The sequence below is a fragment of the Camelina sativa genome, chromosome 10 (genome assembly GCF_030686135.1).
Source record: "Camelina sativa cultivar CO46 ecotype springtype chromosome 10, ASM3068613v1".
NCBI classification, from domain to species: Eukaryota; Viridiplantae; Streptophyta; class Magnoliopsida; order Brassicales; family Brassicaceae; genus Camelina; species Camelina sativa.
In genome coordinates, this window is record NC_141889.1 from 8,773,828 (window position 1) to 8,798,290 (window position 24,463).

General features: G+C 38.6%; 5 protein-coding genes across 5 annotated transcripts; 3 read left to right on the forward strand and 2 right to left on the reverse strand.

Annotated features, from left to right (window-relative positions):
- Positions 1 to 65: 65 nt before the first annotated feature.
- Positions 66 to 6,982, forward strand: LOC104718157 (DNA-directed RNA polymerase II subunit 2). The gene is made up of 25 exons (XM_010435838.3): positions 66 to 497; positions 1,287 to 1,508; positions 1,610 to 1,900; positions 2,008 to 2,205; positions 2,319 to 2,383; positions 2,487 to 2,573; positions 2,651 to 2,771; positions 2,864 to 2,908; positions 2,996 to 3,133; positions 3,272 to 3,344; positions 3,510 to 3,586; positions 3,669 to 3,776; positions 3,863 to 3,979; positions 4,082 to 4,237; positions 4,315 to 4,419; positions 4,503 to 4,628; positions 4,723 to 4,800; positions 4,897 to 4,992; positions 5,079 to 5,194; positions 5,269 to 5,338; positions 5,418 to 5,471; positions 5,569 to 5,712; positions 5,837 to 6,136; positions 6,209 to 6,631; positions 6,711 to 6,982. The coding sequence occupies exons 1-25, from the start codon at positions 249 to 251 to the stop codon at positions 6,816 to 6,818; spliced, it is 3,567 nt and encodes a 1,188-aa protein (XP_010434140.1). The 5' UTR covers positions 66 to 248; the 3' UTR covers positions 6,819 to 6,982.
- An 80-nt stretch (positions 6,983 to 7,062) lies between these two features.
- On the reverse strand, positions 7,063 to 8,778 carry LOC104720206 (pentatricopeptide repeat-containing protein At2g20710, mitochondrial-like). The gene is made up of 2 exons (XM_010438153.3): positions 8,457 to 8,778; positions 7,063 to 8,348 (listed from the first exon to the last, which is right to left on the reverse strand). Exons 1-2 carry the CDS (start codon positions 8,721 to 8,723, stop codon positions 7,188 to 7,190), a joined length of 1,428 nt encoding a protein of 475 aa, XP_010436455.2. The 5' UTR covers positions 8,724 to 8,778; the 3' UTR covers positions 7,063 to 7,187.
- A 31-nt stretch (positions 8,779 to 8,809) lies between these two features.
- On the forward strand, positions 8,810 to 10,630 carry LOC104718159 (pentatricopeptide repeat-containing protein At4g21705, mitochondrial). Its single transcript, XM_010435840.3, has 2 exons — positions 8,810 to 9,206; positions 9,286 to 10,630. Exons 1-2 carry the CDS (start codon positions 8,973 to 8,975, stop codon positions 10,555 to 10,557), a joined length of 1,506 nt encoding a protein of 501 aa, XP_010434142.2. The 5' UTR covers positions 8,810 to 8,972; the 3' UTR covers positions 10,558 to 10,630.
- On the forward strand, positions 10,630 to 12,402 carry LOC104718158 (F-box/LRR-repeat protein At1g48400-like). Its single transcript, XM_010435839.3, has 3 exons — positions 10,630 to 11,601; positions 11,712 to 11,852; positions 11,940 to 12,402. The coding sequence occupies exons 1-3, from the start codon at positions 10,630 to 10,632 to the stop codon at positions 12,261 to 12,263; spliced, it is 1,437 nt and encodes a 478-aa protein (XP_010434141.1). The 3' UTR covers positions 12,264 to 12,402.
- A 3,318-nt stretch (positions 12,403 to 15,720) lies between these two features.
- LOC104718160 (uncharacterized) lies at positions 15,721 to 18,964 on the reverse strand. The gene has a single exon (XM_010435841.3). The coding sequence runs from the start codon at positions 18,817 to 18,819 to the stop codon at positions 15,898 to 15,900; it is 2,922 nt and encodes a 973-aa protein (XP_010434143.2). The 5' UTR covers positions 18,820 to 18,964; the 3' UTR covers positions 15,721 to 15,897.
- Between the last annotated feature and the right edge of the window lie 5,499 nt (positions 18,965 to 24,463).

The following is a 24,463-nucleotide window of genomic DNA, read 5'->3' on the forward strand; positions in this document are numbered from 1 at the left end:
CCAAGCGCTCTAACAACCGAACCCGGTCCGTCTTTTTAATCCCATCGCATCAAACCGAACCGGTTATTAAATCAAAGCGGTTATTGAAACTAAATAAGCCGACCTCTCTCTCCCAAGCCATCCTTTATAAACTCTCAACCTCACGGCTGCGTCTCATTCTTTGCGTCCCTCTCTCTTTTTTTTTTGTTCTTAGAGAGATTTGAGTAGTGTTTTTGCTCTGCTCTGAATCTTCAGTGAGTGGGATAAAAATGGAGTACAACGAATACGAACCTGAACCTCAATACGTTGACGACGATGACGATGAGGAAATTACCCAGGAGGACGCGTGGGCTGTTATATCTGCTTATTTCGAAGAGAAAGGTCTCGTTCGTCAGCAGCTCGACTCGTTTGATGAGTTTATTCAGAATACTATGCAAGAAATCGTTGACGAGTCTGCTGATATCGAGATCCGACCTGAATCTCAGCACAATCCTGGCCATCAATCCGATTTTGCGGAGGTTGTTTCGACGGTGTTTCCTTTGTTTTTTTGTTTTCTAGGGTTTCGAACGGGAAATTCAAATTCTGTGTGGGTTTTTGAGTGTCTCGACTTGAGCTTGTAAAGTTTTGTTGTAATTAGGGTTTGCTCCTTCTTGAGTAGCTGATCTAATTAGCGTCCTGAGATTGATCTTTGTACTCAATGTTTGAGCTATTTGGTTTTCAAGGTGGTAATTATGGTGCTTTTGGATATTTGTTGAAGCTCAAATCAGTTTTTAGCAACTAGGAGTTTGGTATCTTTTTGGCTATACCTCTTTCCTGCAGACGATCTACTCTAGCTTGAATGGTTTTGTTGCAATTAGGGTTTTATTCTCGAGTAGCTGATCTCATTGGTGTCCCGTTTTTTTTTATCTTTGTATTCAATGATTTAGCTATTGGTTAAAGCTCAAATCAGTGTTGGCGCTAGGGAACAGTTTTGTTGCAATTAGGGTTTCCTTTTCTCGAGTAGCTGATCTCATTGGTGTCCCGGTTTTATCTTTGTATTCAATGATTTAGCTATTGGTTAAAGCTCAAATCAGTGTTGGCGCTAGGAAACAGTTTTGTTGCAATGAGGGTCTGGTAGCAGATCTCATTGATTTTCTCGATTTTTTTGCATCCAATGCTTTAGCTCTTTGTTTTTTCAAGGTGTCCTTTCAGTGGTTTGATATATCGGTTGAAGCTCAATTCAGTTTTGGCTTGGTGGGAACTGAGATATAATGTGTTTAATATCTTTTTTTTTTTTTGCATGTCTGATATAGCTGTTTTTTCTGCAGACAATCTACAAGATTAGCTTTGGACAGATTTATCTGAGTAAACCTATGATGACAGAGTCTGATGGAGAGACTGCTACCCTGTTTCCTAAGGCTGCGAGGTTGAGAAACCTCACATACTCTGCTCCTTTGTATGTCGATGTTACAAAAAGAGTTATAAAGAAAGGGCATGATGGTGAGGAAGTCACAGAGACACAGGATTTTACTAAAGTTTTCATTGGGAAGGTGCGCAAACTTAGTCTTTTTGCAAAATTTAATAAGCTGCATCGATCTACTATTCGATTCTGATAGTACACATGTTTTCGTCTTGTTTGATGTTTTGCTAGGTTCCCATCATGCTTCGGTCTAGCTATTGTACCTTGTTTCAGAACTCGGAGAAAGATCTGACAGAGCTTGGAGAATGTCCTTATGATCAGGGCGGATACTTCATTATTAATGGCAGTGAAAAGGTTCTGATTGCGCAGGAGAAGATGAGTACGAACCATGTTTATGTGTTCAAAAAGAGACAGCCAAATAAGTATGCTTATGTTGGTGAAGTCCGTTCTATGGCTGAGAACCAGAATAGGCCTCCCAGTACAATGTTTGTGCGTATGCTTGCTCGTGCTAGTGCAAAAGGGGTAAGAGTACTAATTGTCTAACTCTACTATATCATTCCTCGATATTTCGTTTGTAAATTCTAAAAAATGGTATTATAAGTCACTCTCTGTGTGGCTAATGGATGCAGGGTTCATCTGGACAATATATTCGATGTACTCTTCCATACATCAGAACAGAAATTCCTATTATCATAGTCTTTCGTGCGTTGGGATTTGTTGCCGATAAAGACATTTTGGAACACATCTGCTATGATTTTGCCGACACGCAGATGATGGAGTTACTGAGGCCTTCCTTGGAAGAAGCTTTTGTGATTCAAAATCAGCAGGTATCCACTGTCCTTCCTTGGTTAATGATTTTTTTTTTTATTATGGCTGTTCTCATGTTGGGTGCTTGAAGAATTGGTCCTGCAATCAGTTGATAACTTTCATTTTGCTTCAGGTTGCACTTGACTATATTGGGAAACGTGGTGCAACTGTTGGTGTAACCAAGGAAAAAAGGATAAAGTATGTGGTCATCTAAACCAATTAAATTGGGCATATTGATCTTAGATGTCAACTTTTGAGATGTTCACATCGGAGGTTTGCAATTGCAATATTATTATTGCAGGTATGCTAAAGATATCCTTCAAAAAGAAATGCTTCCTCATGTAGGAGTTGGGGAACATTGTGAGACAAAGAAAGCTTACTATTTTGGGTAGGTATTTAGTTCACTAGTATTCTTTTAGATTTCCTATGTTTCTGTGTTGCTCATATTATACTATAACCCTTTAGGTATATCGTACATCGGTTGCTGCTTTGTGCACTTGGCCGAAGGCCAGAAGATGATAGAGATCATTATGGTAACAAGAGGCTGGATCTTGCTGGTCCTTTACTTGGAGGGCTCTTTAGAATGGTTTGTTACTGGCACACAATTATGTATACGGGAGATTTTTGTATCAGTTTTTTTTTTGTCTCTTACTGACCTAACATCTACTTTACATGCAGCTTTTCCGAAAGCTAACAAGGGATGTGAGATCTTATGTTCAAAAGGTCTCTTACATAGTCACTCTTTGCCGAAGACTTCAATTCTAACTTGTTATTCTGTGTTTGGAAGTCTGATACATGTCATTTTGACAGTGTGTTGACAATGGCAAAGAAGTCAATCTTCAATTTGCCATTAAGGCTAAAACTATTACCTCTGGCCTGAAATATTCTCTTGCTACTGGGAACTGGGGCCAGGCAAATGCTGCTGGCACAAGAGCTGGAGTTTCTCAGGTTAGGATATTTCTATGTTTCTTCTTTTTTTTTAGCTAAAATAATTTCCTGATTTATGTTATCAGGTTTACAGTTTTGTTCTATTATGGTTGGTTTAGTGCATTATCGGTATGGCTCTAACGTCTTAACTAACAACAGGTTCTTAATCGGTTGACGTATGCTTCAACTTTGTCACATCTGAGGCGTCTCAATTCTCCAATAGGACGTGAAGGTAAAGCCTCATTCTTCTCCTACACTTCTATTTTGTCTCAGTGTCTCTGTTCGTGCAGTTGGTATATTTTAGTCATGGTTCTCTTTATCACCCATATCCTTGCAAATTATATTGGCTTGTAATTTTGTTTATCCCACCTGAATCTTATCGAGTCTGATTTGCCAGGGAAATTGGCAAAACCAAGACAACTGCACAATTCACAGTGGGGAATGATGTGCCCTGCTGAAACACCTGAAGGACAGGTAAAATTGTAATTTTTTATAGAAATAAGGGTGTTTCGGATTTTATATAAAGCCGTTTCTCATCGTCGCTTTGCTGTGCCAGGCTTGTGGTCTAGTGAAAAACTTGGCTCTCATGGTCTACATAACAGTTGGGTCAGCTGCTTATCCTATATTGGAATTTTTGGAAGAATGGGGTACTGAGAATTTTGAGGTATGTAGCATTTCACTCTCAATGTCTTACCCAATTTCTGCCTCTTTAATTCTTTTGGTTTCCTGAAGGTCTTAACTTGAATGTAGGAAATATCTCCATCTGTTATACCCACAGCCACAAAAATCTTTGTGAATGGAATGTGGGTTGGAGTTCACAGAGATCCTGACATGTTGGTGAAAACGTTGAGACGTTTGAGAAGAAGGGTAAGCATGCATTTCTTTCGCGTTTCCAAATATATTAGTAAATAAATTGCAACTGTTAGTAGAAGAAGACTAGAAGTGACATATTACTTTTTCCTCTCGCAGGTTGATGTCAACACTGAAGTTGGAGTAGTTAGAGATATACGTCTGAAGGAGCTCCGGATATACACTGATTATGGCCGTTGTAGTCGTCCGTTGTTTATTGTGGATAATCAGAGGCTCTTAATAAAGAAGAGAGATATCTATGCTCTGCAACAAAGGGTAAAATTTGAATCTACTTTCAGCAAAGTACCTCTTGTTATAACTCCATTGTACTAATATTTGTTTTCATAACCCAGGAAAGTGCAGAAGAAGATGGTTGGCATCATCTGGTTGCTAAGGGCTTTATAGAATACATAGACACAGAGGAAGAGGAGACGACCATGATTTCCATGACCATCAGTGTGAGTAATAGGATGAAGATGTGATTACATGAGTTTGTGGTGAACTAAGTTCTGCAGAAATCTCACTCCTTAATTTACTGTAGGATCTGGTTCAAGCTAGACTCCGCCCAGACGAGGCGTATACCGAAAACTACACACATTGTGAGATTCACCCATCTCTGATATTGGGTGTCTGTGCTTCAATTATACCATTTCCTGACCATAATCAGGTATGTCTCTCTACATGACTTTTCTGTGAGAAGCGATTTCATTATGTAAATTCAGTTTCATGCTAACTAAGATTTGTACTTTTTGATGTTTTAGTCACCTCGTAATACATATCAATCTGCCATGGGGAAGCAAGCAATGGGAATTTATGTCACCAACTACCAATTTCGCATGGTAGGTTCTAGGCTTTTAATTTGTTGTCTTTCCTGTCATCTTTTGTTACATCACTACATGCTCTAATGATAATAATATTACTGCTCCGTTTACCAGGATACCTTAGCCTATGTTCTCTATTACCCTCAAAAGCCTCTGGTTACCACAAGAGCTATGGAGCATCTTCACTTTAGGCAACTTCCGGCAGGAATTGTGAGTTATTTTTGCTAGAAGTCTTTCAAAATTCATCTTCACTCGTCTATCAAATATCATAAATGTTGTTTTTTATCCTTGTGTAGAATGCTATTGTTGCCATTTCTTGCTATTCTGGATATAATCAAGAAGATTCTGTCATCATGAATCAGTCTTCAATAGATCGTGGTTTCTTCCGATCCCTGTTCTTTCGGTCTTACAGGTGAGTATGCCATACTTGTGGACATTTACTTTCCGGCTTTACATTTATTTATACTGCAATTTCTCTTCTGGCAGAGATGAGGAGAAAAAAATGGGGACGCTTGTCAAAGAAGACTTTGGTCGCCCAGACAGAGCAAGTACAATGGTATGAATTTGACACATACAGTTCAAACTTTGTGGTGCTTTCTGTTAAGTGGAGTTTAACACTTGGGGTTCTGCTACAGGGTATGCGACATGGTTCTTATGATAAACTGGATGATGATGGTCTTGCACCTCCTGTAAGTATATTATTTATGGTTCCTTTAATGGTTTATCTGATATGATTAGGCGATTGATATTAGAAAGCATATCATGCAATTTTCTTTTCTGGTATAGGGTACTAGAGTTACAGGTGAAGATGTTATCATTGGAAAAACCACTCCAATATCTCAGGATGAGGCTGAAGGACAATCATCACGATACACCAGACGTGATCATAGTATAAGCTTGCGACATAGTGAAACTGGAATGGTGGATCAGGTATTTCCTTGCAGTTAATAGTGTAGAAAGTTTCAGGATTGAACTATGAAACTGATCATATCTTGTTTGATGTAAATCTGGAATTCTAAAGTTTCTTATCTTATAACTTTTAAACTTTCTGTAGGTGTTATTGACTACAAATGCAGATGGTTTGAGGTTTGTGAAAGTGAGGGTCAGATCCGTTCGGATTCCTCAAATTGGAGACAAATTTAGTAGTAGACACGGTCAGAAGGGAACTGTTGGCATGACCTACACGCAGGAGGACATGCCTTGGACGGTTGAAGGTGTCACTCCTGATATTATTGTGAATCCGCATGCTATTCCGTCTCGAATGACAATTGGACAGCTAATTGAGTGCATCATGGGAAAAGTAGCAGCTCACATGGGAAAAGAAGGAGATGCAACTCCTTTTACAGATGTCACGGTAACTTGCATTTTCCTTAGTTGCTTGGTTAGCATTGGCGTAGTATAAATTTGACCGATGTTGTGTCTTTAGGTGGATAATATAAGCAAAGCTCTTCATAAGTGTGGGTACCAAATGCGTGGATTTGAGAGAATGTACAATGGTCACACGGGCAGACCACTCACTGCTATGATATTCCTTGGACCAACGTATTACCAAAGGTTGAAGCATATGGTTGATGACAAGATTCACTCGCGTGGGCGAGGTCCTGTGCAAATCTTAACAAGACAACCAGCTGAAGGGCGATCCCGTGATGGTGGTCTCCGTTTTGGAGAGATGGAACGCGATTGCATGATTGCACATGGTGCTGCTCATTTCTTGAAAGAGAGGCTGTTTGATCAGAGCGATGCGTATAGGGTACATGTGTGTGAAGTCTGTGGGCTCATTGCCATTGCAAATCTGAAGAAGAATTCATTTGAATGCAGAGGCTGCAAGAACAAAACAGATATTGTTCAGGTAAGTTTTCAAGAAGATTAAATTATTGTTGTTTTAGTGGTTCACTTGCCTAATACCATCTTCATCTAAATCCTCTCAGGTTTACATTCCATATGCATGCAAATTGCTATTTCAAGAGCTTATGTCTATGGCAATTGCACCACGGATGCTTACTAAACACCTCAAATCGGCAAAAGGCAGACAGTGAGGGAGCTTTGCTCTATGATTTTGAACTTTCGGTTTCGCCTTTGGTAGTAGCTTCGTAACAAAACAAGTTTACGAATTTGTGTAACAAAATTAAATTTACAAATTTCTGTACTGTCCCTTATTTCTTCTGAATTTTAAAAGGTATATGATATATTTTTAGACTAATTTATAATTAACGTTTTCCGGCTATCCCCAACAACGACGATTTTCGTAACCCCCACCTATGATTATTTGGTGGTCAATTAGAGCAAAAAGGTTAGTGATCTTTGGACATTTATTTGATCTGCAGTGCAGAACTTACAAGCTATATATATATATATATCAGAAAATCCTACTTAAATGAAAAAGAAGAGCTACTTCTATCTGTGGCCTAAAGCATAATGGCTTCAACAAGAAAGAATGCTATTTGTTTTCTTTGATCTTTGAAGAGATTCTCACTTGTCAAGGACTCCTCCATGACATCACAAAACCTCTTTCTACCATCACCATTCCCTTTTAAACACGCTAAGCATGAATTCAGCAATTCTCTCTGAGCTTCGAGTCTATGTTTAGTCTCTGGCTGCAATGAGACCGCACGCTCAATCGCTTCTGTTGCCTTGGAAATTTCATCAGTCACAAGATAACTATTTGCTAAGCAAAGATATACATCCATAGGTGGATCAACCCCATTACCTTCTGCTTTCTTTAAGAGTAGCTCAGCTTTTTCTATAAGACCCTTCTCGCAGTAGCACTTGATCAACAGATTAGGAATCCGGAAATCATAAGCCAGTTTCTTGGATTCCCACTGGTTAAAAACCTTCTCTGCTAATTCAATGTCACCAAGTTTCAAAGCCGAGCTTATCATTAAACTGTATCCAATATTGAACACTTTCCTCTCTTCTTTGAAACCGAGCCAGACCCGGCAAAGATCTTCCTTTCGCCCAGCTTCCCCATACAACTTCAAGAGCGTGTGATATGCTTCGTTCCCAGTATCTTCATTCACAAGTTCCTCACACTTCTTAAGCATCACTGTAGCCTTGTCGATGAGCTCAACTTTGAGGAATGCATTGGCTGCAGCGCTATAAAGGGTCCAGTCAATAGCCATGTGGGACATTGATGATATTTTTTCTATGGTTTTCTCTATTCCTTCGATATTAGAAGCTGCGGCATATGCGCTGAGACGTATACCGAGAGTAAACTGGTCAAAAGGGACTCCGTTCTGCTGCATTTCAAGCATCAAATCATCTAGTTTTCCATGGACGTTCATCTGATAGTACATATTCATCAAAAGATTGTAACAACGCGTGTCCATGGAAATCCCCGTTTCTTTCATGGATGCCACAAGCCTCTCCGCTTTCACTGCAGACTTTGCACGTGTGTAGCAGCTAAGTAGACTAGAAAACACAGCAATACCTTTCATATTTTTGGGAATGTTGTCAAAGAAACCTTCTGCTTCTCCAAGTCCACTTACTCTTGATATCAAGTTTATGCGTGTACCAAAATCAGCCGGCGAGAGAGGAAAGAACATTCTATCAGACATCCACCGCGATACCTAATAGACACATTAAAACACACAAGAAATCAGAGAAAAAGAAGGTTTAAACATTAAGATAAAGCATTGAAATGTTCATGTTCATTGACTTCATTCTAACAATTGAACCTCAAGAGCATGACCAAATCGTTTGTACTTCATCGACTCTTTAATCATTCCACGAAGCTCTTCTTTGCTTGTGTAGTTTCCTTCTCCACGCCATTCGTCAAGAACAGGAACAATTGAAATCTTAGGGTCTCCCAGAGGCGAGATCCTTTTGTAAAGATCAAACTTTCCCATAGAAGAAGATCCATATCCACGAGAAAGCGCTCTCCTTTGTATACCCAACAGGAGATTGACTCCATTGTTAAGCTTATTACAGACTGAGAACCACATGAGAAAGTAAGAAGAAGAAGGAACAATGCATTGAGGGTTTAGGTGAAGAGTTTAAATTGTGAATCTTTATCAAAGGTTTAGCCTTTAATTTGGAATTGTCACTCATAAGTCATAACTCATAACCCTTCAAAAAACAATTAAAACATGTCGCTGCTGAGATTCGAACTGCAGACCTTTACTTTTATGTTCATTTTGTAAATAAATTCCCAAGCTTTCAGAGAGGTTTCGTCGTCTCTGTCGCCGGAATCGATGAATATACTGAGGCGATTACCGGCGAATTGGATTGCGAGCAGATACTACTACACCAACAGAGTTAAAAAGACGACACTTTACTACAAAATCAGTCCTTTAGGAGACCCTAAATCAAGTGTCTACCCAGAACTCCAAAACTGGGTTCAATGCGGCAAAAAGGTCTCTGTTGCTGAGCTTATTCGCATCGTTCACGATCTCCGTAGACGCAAACGCTTCCTCCACGCTCTCGAGGTCTGTAATTTTATAGAAATCTAGGATCTTTACCTGCCGAACAAATCTGTTAAAATCTTAGGGTTTAACTATTATGCAGGTTTCGAAATGGATGAGCGAGACTGGTGTATGTGTGTTCTCTCCAACAGAACACGCGGTTCATCTCGATCTCATTGGTAGAGTTCATGGATTCGTTACCGCGGAAGAATATTTCGAGAACCTCAAGGAACAGTACAAGAACGACAAGACGTATGGAGCGCTTTTGAATTGTTACGTTAGGCAGCAGAACGTTGACAAGGCTCTGTTTCATTTTCAGAAGATGAAGGAGATTGGTTTCGCTTCTTCGTCTCTTACTTACAACAACATCATGTGTCTTTACACTAATCTAGGTCAGCACGAGAAAGTTCCAGGGGTTTTAGATGAGATGAAGGAAGCTAATGTTGCTCCTGATAATTACAGTTTCAGGATCTGTATTAATGCTTTTGGTGCCATGTCTGATCTCGAGAGGATTGGTGTGATCTTGCGAGATATGGAGAGAGAACCTGATGTGACAATGGACTGGAACACTTATGCTGTTGCTGCCAAGTTTTATATCGATGGTGGTGATCGTGATAAGGCGGTTGAGCTTCTGAGAATGTCGGAACATAGATTGGAGAGTAAGGATGGTGAAGGTTACAATCATCTCATTACTCTGTATGCTAGGTTAGGGAACAAGACTGAGGTATTAAGGCTATGGGGTTTGGTGAAAGAAGCTTGTAAGAGGAGAATAAATCAGGACTATCTAACTGTGTTGCAGTCGCTAGTGAAGATTGATGCTCTGAAAGAAGCTGAGGAAGTACTAACGGAATGGGAATCATCCGGGAACTGTTACGATTTCCGAGTCCCTAACACTGTGATTCGTGGGTATATTGGGAAATGTATGGAGGAAAAGGCAGAAGCAATGCTTGAGGATCTAGCGAGGAGAGGGAAAGCTACTACACCTGATTCTTGGGGCCTTGTGGCTACTGCTTATGCTGAAAAGGGTGTTTTAGATAATGCTTTTAAGTGTATGAAAACTGCCTTGGGGATAGAAGTGGGTAACAGGAAATGGAGACCCGGGTTGAAGCTGGTTACAAGTGTTTTGAGTTGGCTGGGGGACGAAGGAAGCTTGAAAGAAGTAGAAAGCTTTGTTGCATCTCTTAGGAATTGTATCGGTGTGAACAGACAGATGTATCATGCTCATCTTAAGGCTGATATACGAGAAGGTGGAAGTAACATTGATACTCTGTTGCAGCGCATGAAAGAGGACAAAGTTGAAAGCGATGAAGAAACCACACTGATTCTTAGCACAAGAAGTCTACTGTCTTCCCCAGAAAAAAATCTGATGTTATAAAGTATCTATAATGTAACGTTGATTATATTTTCACAATTAGGTAATAAGACATATTTACTTTTCTGTGGCCAAATGGCGGGTAGAGATCTGATAAGCAATTTGCCAGATGAGATTCTTGGCAAAATCCTGTCTTTACTTCCGACAAAAGTGGCAGCTTCCACATCGGTTCTGTCCAAGAGATGGAGCAGGGAGAATCTGCTGCTTCTTGTAGACACCCTTTGTTTTGATGACTCGGTGGTTGTGTATCCCACCGGGGAAGAAGCAACTACTGGTTCACATCTCTTCTCTGATTTCGTAGATAAAACACTTGCTCTTCTGCTCACCAACACCAGTTCTCACATCAACAAGTTATCTCTATCGTCTCTGTATCCTCTGGGCCACGAAGAATACTCTCATTGTGCCAACCGTTGGATATTGACTGCATTGGAACACCCTTATTTATTGGAACTACACGTGTACGCACCTCACACCCTTTTTTCCCTTATTTCTATCGAAACCGACTTATTCACGAGTAACACACTCGTGAAGCTCACGTTATCTGGTGCATATGATCTTGAGGCCGAGCGTGTGTTTCTCCCAGTCCTCAAATCACTTTCTCTCTTATCAACTTCGATTGGTCATGACTACTACTCTCTCCTCATCGATGGCTGCCCTGTGCTGGAAGAATTATACATACGTAATGGTGATTGTCCCCACTCTTCTGCTGGTTGCGGTACGGACGTGGAATGTGCATCCATCAAGCGACTTGTGATTTTTTCCATTCTTCCCTACGACCAACCGGCTCACCGCCGAATCGTTTATTTCGAAGCACCAAGCGTTGTATACCTTGACTACTCTAGCTATGTCTCCCAACACTATGAGGTTGCTGATTTGGATTCGCTTGTCGAAGCCAGGCTGAGTCTCAGGTTATGGGTGGAGTACGTCGATGATGATGATGATGATGATGATGATGAAAAAAAGCCGCCTATATATGGTGATGTTACAGATCTCGTTGCGGGTATCCGCAACATCACGACCCTTCACTTGTGTCCTGATTCCCTTGAGGTCAGTGTGTTTTTTCCTGCTATTTCATTCTTGTCGTGGAGGACCAGAATCGATCAACAGTCTCTCACTTGTGTTTTATGTTTTTTTTTTTCGGTTGTGATCGATCATAGGCGTTTCATTTCTGCTGTAATTCCATGCCTGTCTTCAACAACCTCCTTAATTTATCTATTGAGAGTAACGAAGATAAAGGTTGGCAAGTAATGCCACTTCTGCTCAAGAGTTGTCCAAATCTACACGCTTTATCCATCAAGGTATACCAAATCAATCTCTTACTTATTTTTGTTGTTGCCGTTACTATTATTTATAGTAATGTCAAAATTTTGGTCTCTACTTTCCAGGGTCTTGTCCACAGAGTAACAAATAACTGCGGTGATGCATGCGCTTGCATCCCAAAGAACCCGTGCCAAAAGAAGAGGAAGATTTTGAAGAAGGACATATCTTGTTTATGGACATGTCAAGTGAAGTTGCTAGAAATTTCAGATTATGGAGGTTCTTCTCAAGAGCTGAGACAGATGAGTCATTTCTTGGGCAAGTTGGCATGCCTTACAACTGTCAAAGTTGGTGTTATAGCAGCAGACGACAACAACAACATTAACTTGGTGCGAGCTAGTGTGATGGCTCTCCCCAGACTTTCATCAAAGTGCAACATCCAATTCATCTGACCTTTTTCTTTCCTTATCTTTCTCATATCGACGCTGGTTACAATCTATTCTGAAACATTTATGCGTTTTTTTTGTCATGTTGTAAACTAGAGGAATCACATTTTTCTTCTTTCTGACGACATGAATCTTCTGAATCCAATTCATGTGAAAGCCATATAAAACACGATCTAAGACTCTTTGATAGTAGATATAGACAACAGAAATGATGCCGGAGAAGCTGTCATGTTCTAAAATCTGCAAGGGTTTCTTGATTAAGCTAAAAGTTACTACAAAATCTAGACAGAGAAGAGTTGTGGTAGTGCAGTGCACCGATCAAGATGAAACTTTAATCTTATAGAGAAGGCTTGAGTAGTTCCCAGAAGATTGATTGTCTAAATGGAACCTCTCATGTCGATTAGCTCATATGCCATTTGTGGATAACGAGCAAGGTGTCCCAAAGTTGATAGTGCATGTTCTGAAACTTGTTGATCATAAATGCTTCTGCTTGCAGACCAGATCAATGTTGTCTATAGCTCGAGCTGCCACAAGCTCTTCATATATAGCATTTTTCCGAGTAGTTTTGTTGCCGATTTCTGTATGGAAGAAACATGTTATGGTCTTTTCACATGGTTCTGTAAATTAATAAAGGAGGCTGCGAAACTCACCCAAAACTCACCTTTTACATGCTCAGTAGTTCGGAAAGCGCAGTAAGAAGCTTATGATGTAAAAAAGATGAGAAGAGTAGACATGGAACTTGAATTACCTCGTTGGAAATCTTGGGTGCATTTGCTAGACAAGGAACCTTGCAGAGTATGGCCACTAGCTTTTCCAACAGAATTTTGGTTTTGGTTTGCCATGTCCTCCTGCCACCAGGCTGCTTTGATTGCCTAGAACCTTTTAGTAGCATCACACTTTCCACAATCAATACCAGTGATACATTTATATTATCCACCAAGCATGCTTGCTTTATTCAACCAATTATAAGAATCTGAAGACTCCATAAGAAACTATAGGGTGACAACTATGAGAAACGAAAACGATATATAGATAAAAGGAAATAAAAAGACTGCATGCAAACCCAATTTCTATGATCTTAGGAATGAGGAACTAGACTATATGGTTGACTTCCGTCAATGTCCCATCCCCATTTTCTAGATAGACCAAATGACCACCTCGGCCAAAAGAACTTAACAAGTATATCATTCCAAACTACCTACAAGGAATGTATCTAAGACTTCATCAATTGACGTTGGACGGACAGCGGACTTTTATTATATTACCATCAAATGAGTATATTGCTTATATGACATTGAGACAAAATGCCTTACCTAATATTGACATTGAAGATAATATAGTCAAAAATTTTAAGACAAAATTACATTACCAGATGTATTATGGCTCTATGTCTATATTTTTTTTTCAGTTTTAGTTATAGGTAAATTAGTCTCACAGTTTATGTAGTACATATATATTTCAAATTTCTTTCTCGCCGAAAAAAAGTTTCACTCTCGATAATGGCAGTGGGATGATCTGATGTGTGAAAGGCAGGTCGAGGCCATTATGGACCGCCTGAAAGAGGACATTGAGTTGCTGAGCAGTCAACCAACCATGTGCAGACGCAGCAACAACAACAGCGACATCTGCAATATAAGATCACCTATTGGCAAAATAATGAGTAAAATAAATCTGAAATGACATAAATTAATGATAATCTAGTAGAATACTAGTATAAGTGACGTTAGTATAGCTTTATCTAACCTAGGTATGACATGCCACATATTGTAGAATTATTATGTATGGGATTACAAAATATATAAAAATATATATATTTAAGATAATGTTAGTTTTTCAAATATGAGATCATTAGTTTTCATTTATTTCTTTGCTAATTATGTTTTATTAATGTTCAATTATTTTAATAATAAGTAAGATATACATTTTATGTAATGCACCTATTATTTTGATATGAAAATTATAATTATTATCCAGTGGAATTTAGAATAGAGTGTGTAGAATTAAAATATAATATTGTAAGATGGAGTGCATAAGCTCTAAATTAGAGAATTTTTCTATAAGAAATTATGAGATGATTTTTTTTTTTTATATCCACATATTTATGCGGGTCTGATCTTGTATTATGCAATTATTGAAACTACTTATCATCACTTTAATAACATTTCATCCAAAACAAACTTTGTGCAAACGGTTTCTATTTGATAAACGGTACCCGATTTTATTATTAGGTACAATTTCTTAAAAATATTAGATACCATTTTTTAATTTGCATCGGTGCCTTACAAAAAGCCAACAGAAAATAAAGAGTTTAATGTTAAAACTTTTAATTGTGTTTGGTTATATAGATTTTTGGATACATGAATATAAGTAATAACAACTTTGTAAATCATATTTGACTGAGGCAGCGTCGTTATATCTGTTGATAGCTACATTCGAAAGATAGTTTGGAAGGAGGTGACCCAGGATCCATATTTCATGGGTTTCGGTGTCAAACACGACTTGATACACCCCTCCCGGAGAACCAACAACGATATTTTCTAATTACCAGAGGTTGTAAAAGTTTCTAAGCGGTACACGAATTGCCATTTAGAATTTGAATCCTTTGCATAATGAAATAAAGAATAAATTTGTCAATATTTTTTGTTACACAACCCACAAAATAAGCTCAAAACGCAGTCAATATAATCATCTAGAACTAACAAATTCCAATCTTTTTCATAAACACTGATACCATAAAAGACAAAAATGAAAAAAAAAACAAATCACACCGAGAACTAATATTGTTATGATGCAATATAATGTTAAAATCTTATAATGTTATGATGCAATATACTGTTAAGTTGTGTAATATAAAAAGGAGTGCATAAGCTCTAAATTAGGAATTATTCTATAAGAAATTATGAGATAAAATTTAAATTTAATTTTTTTATATTCACGTATTTATGCGGATCTAGTCTTGTATTATATAATTATTGAAACTACTTATCATAACTTTAATAATATTTCATCCAAAACAAACTTTGTGCAGACGATTTCTATTTGATAAACGGTACCCAATTTTATTATTAGGTACAATTTCTTAAAACTATTAGATATCGTTTATCAATCCATCACGGCACCAAAAGTCTATATTCCACTATCATTTCGCTGAGTTAACTTCTGTTGCTGACATTTATCAAAATCTTTTTAGAAAACAGCAAATGACGAAACAGCATGTTGGCGCAAAAGCTACAATAAATATTCTATATCAATCAATACATATATATTGCTTAAGAACATTAGAAATAATATTCGCAGGTTGATGTAAATATCACTGTGTATAATAAACAGTACGTTGGCTAAAAACATATAATGTTATTTAAAAATGTTATTATTTCAAAAAATGTGTTGTTCCATATAATCCTTTGTTCTTTTTAAATGCAGTGTACTCACACATTGAATCATTAGAACGCAAAGGTGGAGCTTTGCCAATTTGGTTCCATTTTTATATTTATTTAGTAATGTACACACTCTGTAACAATTTGTTTTCCCAACAAAAACAATTTTTTTTGTAGAGATTACAGCCAAAAAAAAGATTAAAAACAAGACAATTATATTGTATAAAAACAAAAACTGTGTGTCTAACTGTCTATATATAATGTCAAGAATCATTGGTATTGTGTTGCTCACCAGATTGTTGTAGCTCTACAACTTTCTCATATCCCACATTTTCTCTGAATCTCTTCGGAATGAAACAACGACCACCAAATCTCTGCTGAAAGAATATCAGAACAGCCAAGAGGAAACCGATACAGAGGATAATGATATCCCATGCCGTAGAGTAGTAATCGATTTTGTGGTTTGCATAAATGAATGACCAATCAAGAATCTTCCCATAGCTGCGGCTTCTATACAGATCATAAGCGTGAGGAAGCAATCGAACGAAGCTGTTTCCACCGTAAAACGAAGCAGCAAGAGGCTTTAACTCTGAGTTGCTGAATCCGTTGAAGAGTATCTGAGGAAGGAGGAATGCGTCAAGCATCAAACCACCATAAGATTTCAGATCTTTCCACAAAGGAGGACGTTCAAATGAGCGTTTCAGGTTCACCGGACGGTACAGGAGATTCCGTGCATGCGGTTTCCCTATGTATACTATTCTTTTAGGAGCTCTATTACGATTCACTAACCAAGCAATCAACCCACCAGTGATGTAGAGAGGTAAACACACATAAGACACCTTCTTTTCTGCATTCCACACACCTTCATGGTGATGATGATGATCTTCGGTTTTTCTAGCAGTCCAAGCTACTTGGAGAAGACGGCACTCCAGTAAGAAAGCTATAAGCGTCACTATCCGCACCACAATTTCCTTGGCTTCGAGCCATCTGTCGTTCTCGAAAAACAACCTTTGCTGGTTTTGGCTGCTTTTAAAGAGTTCTTCAAAGTTTAACAACAGAGGAATCATGTGACCTAATGTAAGAAGTATCAGCATTGCGATGGAGATGAAAGGAAGTGCTTCTTGGTGTTTCTTCATATGGTAGAGTTGCATCCCTACGAAGACACATGAAAGTGTATTGGATATTAAAACCATAGCAACCTCCAAATCCATTCTCCAAACAGATTCTTTGGCTTGATGAACATAAATCGACCTCGACAAAACCTCCATACGTCCAACATAAAGCGGATCTGTCATTTCCCGTGTGCTTTCGATGGTTCCCTTTAAACGGTCATCACTACTCGAATCAATTGGAGCAAACTTGATCTTGATTGCAAGACTGCAATCCACTGTCTCGTTTTCCATTTCAACTGTGCTCTTTAGCCTAACTGATTGACATCCTACCATACATAGCTCACCTGTATCCCTATCATATGTTCCCTCTGCATAGATATCTCCACGAGAATCAGAAACTGGATTCAAATAACGGATTCTATAAGTGATATTTGTGAAGCTTCCGGTAACCCTGTTGACGTTCAGAGGAACTCCAGTTAGTCCAGCACCTTGCCCACGAACCAAAAGATCACGATACAATCGATCTCCCACGAAATAAGGGCTTGCACGAGCAGATCTCAACACATTACCTCCTCCAGAAATTTTTACTGACATGACAAATCTCATGTCTGAAGTTTGAGGATCAGGGTAATGATTTGCTTTGCTTTTGGAGTGACTCTTGCCAGCCCCACATAACGTATTCAGTCTCTCTCTTTCTGTATACTCATATCTCAGACTCGGAAAACGCCACAGTGGATCATTTAGGCTCGACAACTTGATTCTTTTGAAGTAGCTTGGATCACTCTCAGTTTTGGTACTCCAGACCTCCCCAACTACTGGAGCCATGCTTTTAATTGACAAGACAGCAGGAAATCTCAAACTTAACCTCAGGGAACAATCATCAACCACAGCATTACTCAAAGAACCCGAGAAATTCAAGATCCTGCAAGCAATACCACAGAACCTATTCTTCTCTACATCCCAAGTTCCCTCTGCAACCAAAGTGGTGTTCGGATCAAACGGAAACAACCTGGTAAAACTACTAATGTTACTAAATGACAAAACCATTCGCATCCTCTCCCCATCACAAAGAAACGACAATAACGACATAAAACCTGGTGTGTACTCTACATCACTTCCCAAAGGACTGCAACTATGGTTAATCCCACAATCATTTCTATACATTAGACCAAACACATGAACTCTACCTTCAAAAAGCTTACACATTCCTCCCAAAACATTCTCTAACGACATACTCTCTTCACTGTTGACCCCACAATCCGATTTCGATTGCTCTAACAACTTATACTCATAGTTCAAAGGAGTGTTTCTCGCACCAAGAATCGAAATCGTTTCAAAACTACTTTGGCTATTATTCACACTCTCCAACACTCCTTTAACCAAACTCACATAGATATTAGAGTCCTTTGAATAGTTAAGCATAATACGAGCATCAAACGTCTTCAAATCAGTACCTTCCCCAGATATAACTTGCGTTGATCCAACCATACAGACTTGTCCTGTAGACTCCGACCAAAACCCAGAAAAATCGAAACTTGGTCCTCCCCATGAGCTCAGATGGATCCTACGTCCGTCGATCTGCGTTACCTGAATCTTCCGTTGCCCAAAATCGCCGCCGTGATAAGAAGAGAAAGCTGAGGTTTTTGAGATTTCTAAAGTCAATTTGGCTTCAACCTTGTAAATTCTCCCATCGCCCAAAGCTTTGAGGATTGATCTGGGTCTAAACCTAGCAGATTTAATATCACCGCTCTGTGATTGATACCTCTTGAAGAAAGAGTCGCCGCCGGAGAAGAAGCTGACATCGAAAGCAAGCGACGCGCGGCTGAACACGGCGGAGGGAGAAGGGTCGACAGGAGACTCTGGAACTATGTTGTTGCAATGATCGGAGTAAGGGATTCTTGGGGCTGCGAAGGTGTTAGGATTCACTAAGGACGCAACGACGGTGAGTGAAGAAGTTGCAGAGGTGAGAAAGAGGAGGAGGGAGAAGAAGAAGAAGAGAGAAGGGTATGGTTGTAAATAAAGGAAACTAAAAGTGTAGTTTGAAGAAGAAGAGGGTGGCCGTGAAGTCGCCATTGTTACGGAGGAGGAAAGTGAGAAACTTTACATACTCTGTTTCTTCTTTCTCCTCCCTCTTCTCTTTTCGCCATTTCAAGATCCGCTTCCTTCAAAAACTTCAAAGCTATTTACTTTTTTTTTATTATTACTTAAATTTTTTGGTCAAATTATTTAAAAATATTTATGAATAATATTTAGAGGATTAATATTACCATATATGGAATGTATTGTTAAAAAAAGAAATTGTATACTATATTAAGTTTTTTTTCAAAAATATTTTATGATCAAATAAATAGTTAAATTTCTTATTAAGTATAGTTAAGTTTTACAAAATATCTAATCGACAGGCTTTAGGATATAAAGTTTAACAAATAAAATTAGCAAATATATGTATTTTAAGTTTTTAAGGTCATCTCCATTATTTAGTTAGTTTCTTAGAGTTGCTTAATAATAAATCTGATTAATTTTAACGAAAACAGCAAAAAAAAGTTTAACATCGATGCTAATATAACATAGTAGTAAAACTTGTTCTAAGAATCTTAAGTTTTATGAATTTGGTTATGTATCATCGTTTCAAGGTGGTCCAATCTCAGTAGCAGAGTACATGGAGGAAGTTTTTATAGAAAATGTTTGCTTTAAGAACACAAGATTTATATAAAGTATATCTCCTTTATATTAGCTTAAGAAAACTCTCCCAAAAACTCAAGCTTTCAATCTCTCGCTCTTCTCTCAAAACCTTATAAGTTGTGTCACATCCCAACACATCCTTATATACCACTTTGCTAATCCTAATCCTAATAGGAATCCTCACATATCTAGACAACTCCTAGACATTTGATCCTTATCTCTTTAATATCACAACTGTGATAGAACTAGGACTAGTTACCATTTTAAGCTTTCTTCAAGCTTACTCCAACAATCTCCTCCTTAAGCTTGAAGCTCTGTTTTGACAAGTCTTGAACTCCCAAAAGATCTCTCATTACTTTGAACTTGTTCTTGTCCAATGCATTCGTAAGAATGTCTGCTCTCTGCTCATTTCCCGGAATATGTAGAACCTCAATTTGACCACTCTCCACTTGTTCCCTTATGAAGTGATAGCGTCGGTGAATATGCTTACTTTTCCCATGGAAAACTGGGTTCTTAGTAAGAGCTATTGCTGATTGATTATCAATCAGAATAGTCACTTTCTCTTCTGCAGCTCCGGTGATCTCGACCAACAGATCCTGCAACCAAACCGCTTGTTTTGCAGCCTCAGTCTCTGCCATGAATTCTGCTTCGCAAGAAGATAGAGACACCACATCTTGTTTCTGTGAACACCATGTGATAGGACTCTTACCAAGATAAAATATGTATCCTGAAGTACTTCGTCCATCATCAGGATCAATATTATGACTGCTATCAGAGTAACCAACCAATCTTGGTACCTTCGATCTTCCATAAGACAAACCAAAATGAATAGTTCCCCTTAAGTATCTAAGACAATGCTTCATTGCAACACCATGTGAATGCCTTTGACTTTGCATGTATCTACTCAATATCCCCACACAATAAGATAAATCTGGTCTAGTATGTAGCAAGTAGCGTAGACACCCCACATTCTTCCTATACAGAGTTGCATCAATCTCTTCTTCATCCTCTGCTTTTGACAACTTTAACTCTGTCTCCATCGGAATAAGAGTTGAATTACAGTTAGACATCCCTGCTTCCTCAAGGATCTTGTGAGAATATCGGGCCTGACTTAATGTTATCCCATCTTGGTGCTGACAAACCTGCATTCCCAAATAATAGGATAGTTTCCCAAGATTACTCATTTCAAATTTATCAGCCATCTCCTCCTTAAATTTGTTAATCACTGTTAAACTTGTTCCAGTGACAAACAAATCATCAACATAGACTCCTATAATCAAAAGATCTTTACCAACATCTTTTCGGTACACAGAAGGTTCTTTTGAACACTTCACAAATCGCAACTCCTCCAAGATTTGATTTAGCTTATTATTCCATGCTCTAGGTGCCTGCCTTAAGCCATACAAAGCTTTGTTAAGTTTGTAGACTTTTCCTTCTCTTCCTGCTATCTCAAATCCTTCTGGTTGACTAACATAAACTGTTTCCTTGAGTTCTCCATGAAGAAAAGCAGTCTTTACATCTAGATGATGAATCTCCCAACCATGTGAAGCTGCTAGATCAATTAGAAGTCTTATGGTCTCAATCCTGGCAACTGGTGCAAAAACTTCTTCAAAATCAACACCATACTTTTGCACATATCCTTTTGCTACTAACCTGACTTTATATTTGTTGATACTTCCATCAGAATTTCTCTTAAGCTTGAACACCCATTTTAAACCAATTGGTTTTGCTCCAATGGATTAATCAACAAGATCCCAAGTTCTAAGCTTCTCTATTGATCCTATTTCATCCTCACAAGCATTTATCCACTCCTTGGACTCGCTAGCTTGGGCAAAACTTGCAGGCTCATTGTTGATACACAAAATCAGGTATTCGCCTTCTTCTTCTGCAAGCAAGACATAGTCTTCAAGATGTTTTGGTGTAGTTCTCACCCGTTCTGATCTTCTTAACTCCGGCTCTGTGGAAACTGCAGGTTGACCTGTAGTCGCAGGTTGGTTTGTACTTGTGACTGCAGGTTGTTGTGTCTCAACCTTAACCGTTTGCTCTTGTGAATCCAAGACATCACCCGATCCTATCTCTTTCTGACTCTCTGCATCTTCAGGAATCTGTTCATTCTCACTAGCCTCATCACCTTCTTGAAGACCGTGGTTTCCAAAAACGCCATAGTTAATCATAAAACTTTTATCACTTTCTTCTGCAGAGAAATCTTGAGACCAATGCCATCCTTTTGTTTCATCAAACACAACATCACGACTGACAACAATTTTCTTTGTCTGTGGATCAAGCAAACGGTACGCCTTAGACCCTGGTTCTGTTCCCAAGTGAACAAGAATACGAGTTCTATCATCAAGTTTTCTTAGACTCGGTTTTTCTACCTTTGCGTAACCAATGCAGCCAAATATCCTAATATGCTGAACTGTAGGTTTTTGATCTCGAAAACATTCATATGGGGTCTTCTCCTTCAAAGCTCGAGTTGCTATTCTGTTGATAAGATATGTCGAATGCCTAATAGCTTCTATCCAAAGATAATTTGGCATATGCATATGTTTTAAAATGCTTCTAGCCATTCCCATCAAAGTCCTATTTCTCCTTTCAACAACACCATTCTGTTGTGGTGTGTATGGTGCTGTCAGTTGCCTTTTTATGCCAGAAGCTTCACAAAAGGAATTAAACTCTTGAGATACAAACTCTCCTCCTCTATCTGTTCTGAAAACCTGTATGGTTTCCCCAGCTTCTTTCTCCACAACAGCTTTGAATTTTTGAAACTTCTCAAATGCTTCTCCTTTCTCCTTTAGTAACACAGTCCACATATATCTAGAGAAGTCATCAATGATCACAAATACATACATATTTCTTGCTGTTGTGCTTGGTGTTATTGGTCCACAAAGGTCTCCATGTAACAGCTCTAACTTCTTTGTGGCTCGAAAGACAGTTTCTTGTGGAAACTCATGCCTAGTTTGCTTTCCAAGCAAACATGAACTACAAATCTCTTTTTTTACTGACAATTTTGGTGCTCCAAGAACTAATTCTTTTCCTAACATTGTTCCTAGGGTTGTATAGTTCACATGTCCCATCCTCGCATGCCATTTACCTGATTCACTTATCTCTGTAAGATAAAGGCAAGCATTATCTCGCAATCCCATTTGAACCTTGTAAAGCCTATTCCTAGACTTCTCTGTTTTGACAAGAAGTCTTCCTTCTTGGTCTATTATTGTCAAATATTTCCCTCTTAATCGTATGTCACAACCGGACTCTGTAGCTTGTCCAAGACTGATGATGTTGCTTTTTAAATATGGGATGAAGTAAACACCAGTCATCTCCCTTTGCTTCCCATTCTGATCTATGAAAACAATTGTCCCTTTTCCCTTTATGTCGACTCGGGAATCATCACCAAAACGAACCTTCCCTGTAACAGACAGATCAAGCTTCTCAAAATATCTTCTATCTCCGGTCATGTGATTGCTGGCACCATTATCAAGGTACCAAGTGCTATCCCCATCTTTACTAGTCTCGAACTTACTAGGTACAACTCGTTTTTCATTTAAGTAGACTACTTCATGCATTAGAAGCTCGTCTGCATCCTCCGTGTCTTTGTTGTCCGTTTCTTGTGTCTCTTGCAGCTTAAGTAGTCAATCTGGACAATTAAAAGTCATATGACCAGTTTGATCGCATCTAAAACAAACAACTTGTGACATATCTCTTCCTCCAAAACGTCCTCTTCCTCGTCCTCTGTTTCCAAACCTACCTCCACTACCTCTTCCTCTGTAACCTCCAAAATCTCCACTGTAGTCCTTGTACTGCTGGTTTTGATTCGTTTGTTGATTTGTGTTTGCATACATCAACTTGCTCTGTTCCTCCTGAGATTCTTCCTCGACATTGATTCGTTCTTCATAGGTTTTTAGATGACCAACAACATCCTCAAAACTCACTGTATTTAAATCCAAAACTTTTTCTAAAGAAGCAACTATATGGATGAATTTTCTGCGAGGAAGACTGTTAAGAAATTTCTTAACAATCTTTGGTTCTTCTATGGTTTTTCCTAGCGCAGCTGACTTCGATCCAATTGCAGCAAGTTTTCCAACAAAGTCATCAATTCTCTCAGATTCCTGCATCTTCAAGCGATCAAACTCAGCCATTAAATTTTGCAGTCTTGCTTCTCTAACACGTTCTGCTCCAACGTTTCTAGCTCGAATTGCTTCCCAAATTTTCTTTGCCGTACCATGATCTCCAACTTGCGAAGTTAAATTCTCCGATATTGATTGAAATAGCAAGGCCATGGCTATGTTGTTCTGATCCTCGTTGGCTTGTTCGGTTGTTGCTTCTATGGCATCCCAGACTTTATGAACCTTGAGTGCAAGTTTCATCTTCATCGCCCATACAGTATAGTTGTTTGCATTAAGCATAGGACAGACAATAGAAGAAGAGCTTCCTCCTTCCTTGAGTGGTGGTGGTGGTAGTGCGAGTTCGGACATGATTCCTTTGATGATCGAGCAAAGCTCTGATACCAAATATAGAAAAGGTTTGCTTTAAGAACACAAGATTTATATAAAGTATATCTCCTTTATATTAGCTTAAGAAAACTCTCTCAAAAACTCAAGCTCTCAATCTCTCTCTCTTCTCTCAAAACCTTATAAGTTGTGTCACATCCCAACACATCCTTATATACCACTTTGCTAATCCTAATCCTAATAGGAATCCTCACATATCTAGACAACTCCTAGACATTTGATCCTTATCTCTTTAATATCACAACTGTGATAGAACTAGGACTAGTTACCATTTTAAGCTTTCTTCAAGCTTACTCCAACAGTTTTGACTAATCCTAAAGCACGATTCTACCTGAATCATGATGTATCTGGAGCTTAAGGTGATTTCATTACTTCTCCAGAAGTTAGTCAAATGTTTGTTCATGTAATTACTTAGCATTTATTGATTTGAGAGTTATGGAACATGTGTTGCTAATTTTTAACTTTCAAGTGGTTAATTTGTTATGCGTGATCTTGTTATTTGCCACTCTTTTAGGATTACACTCATA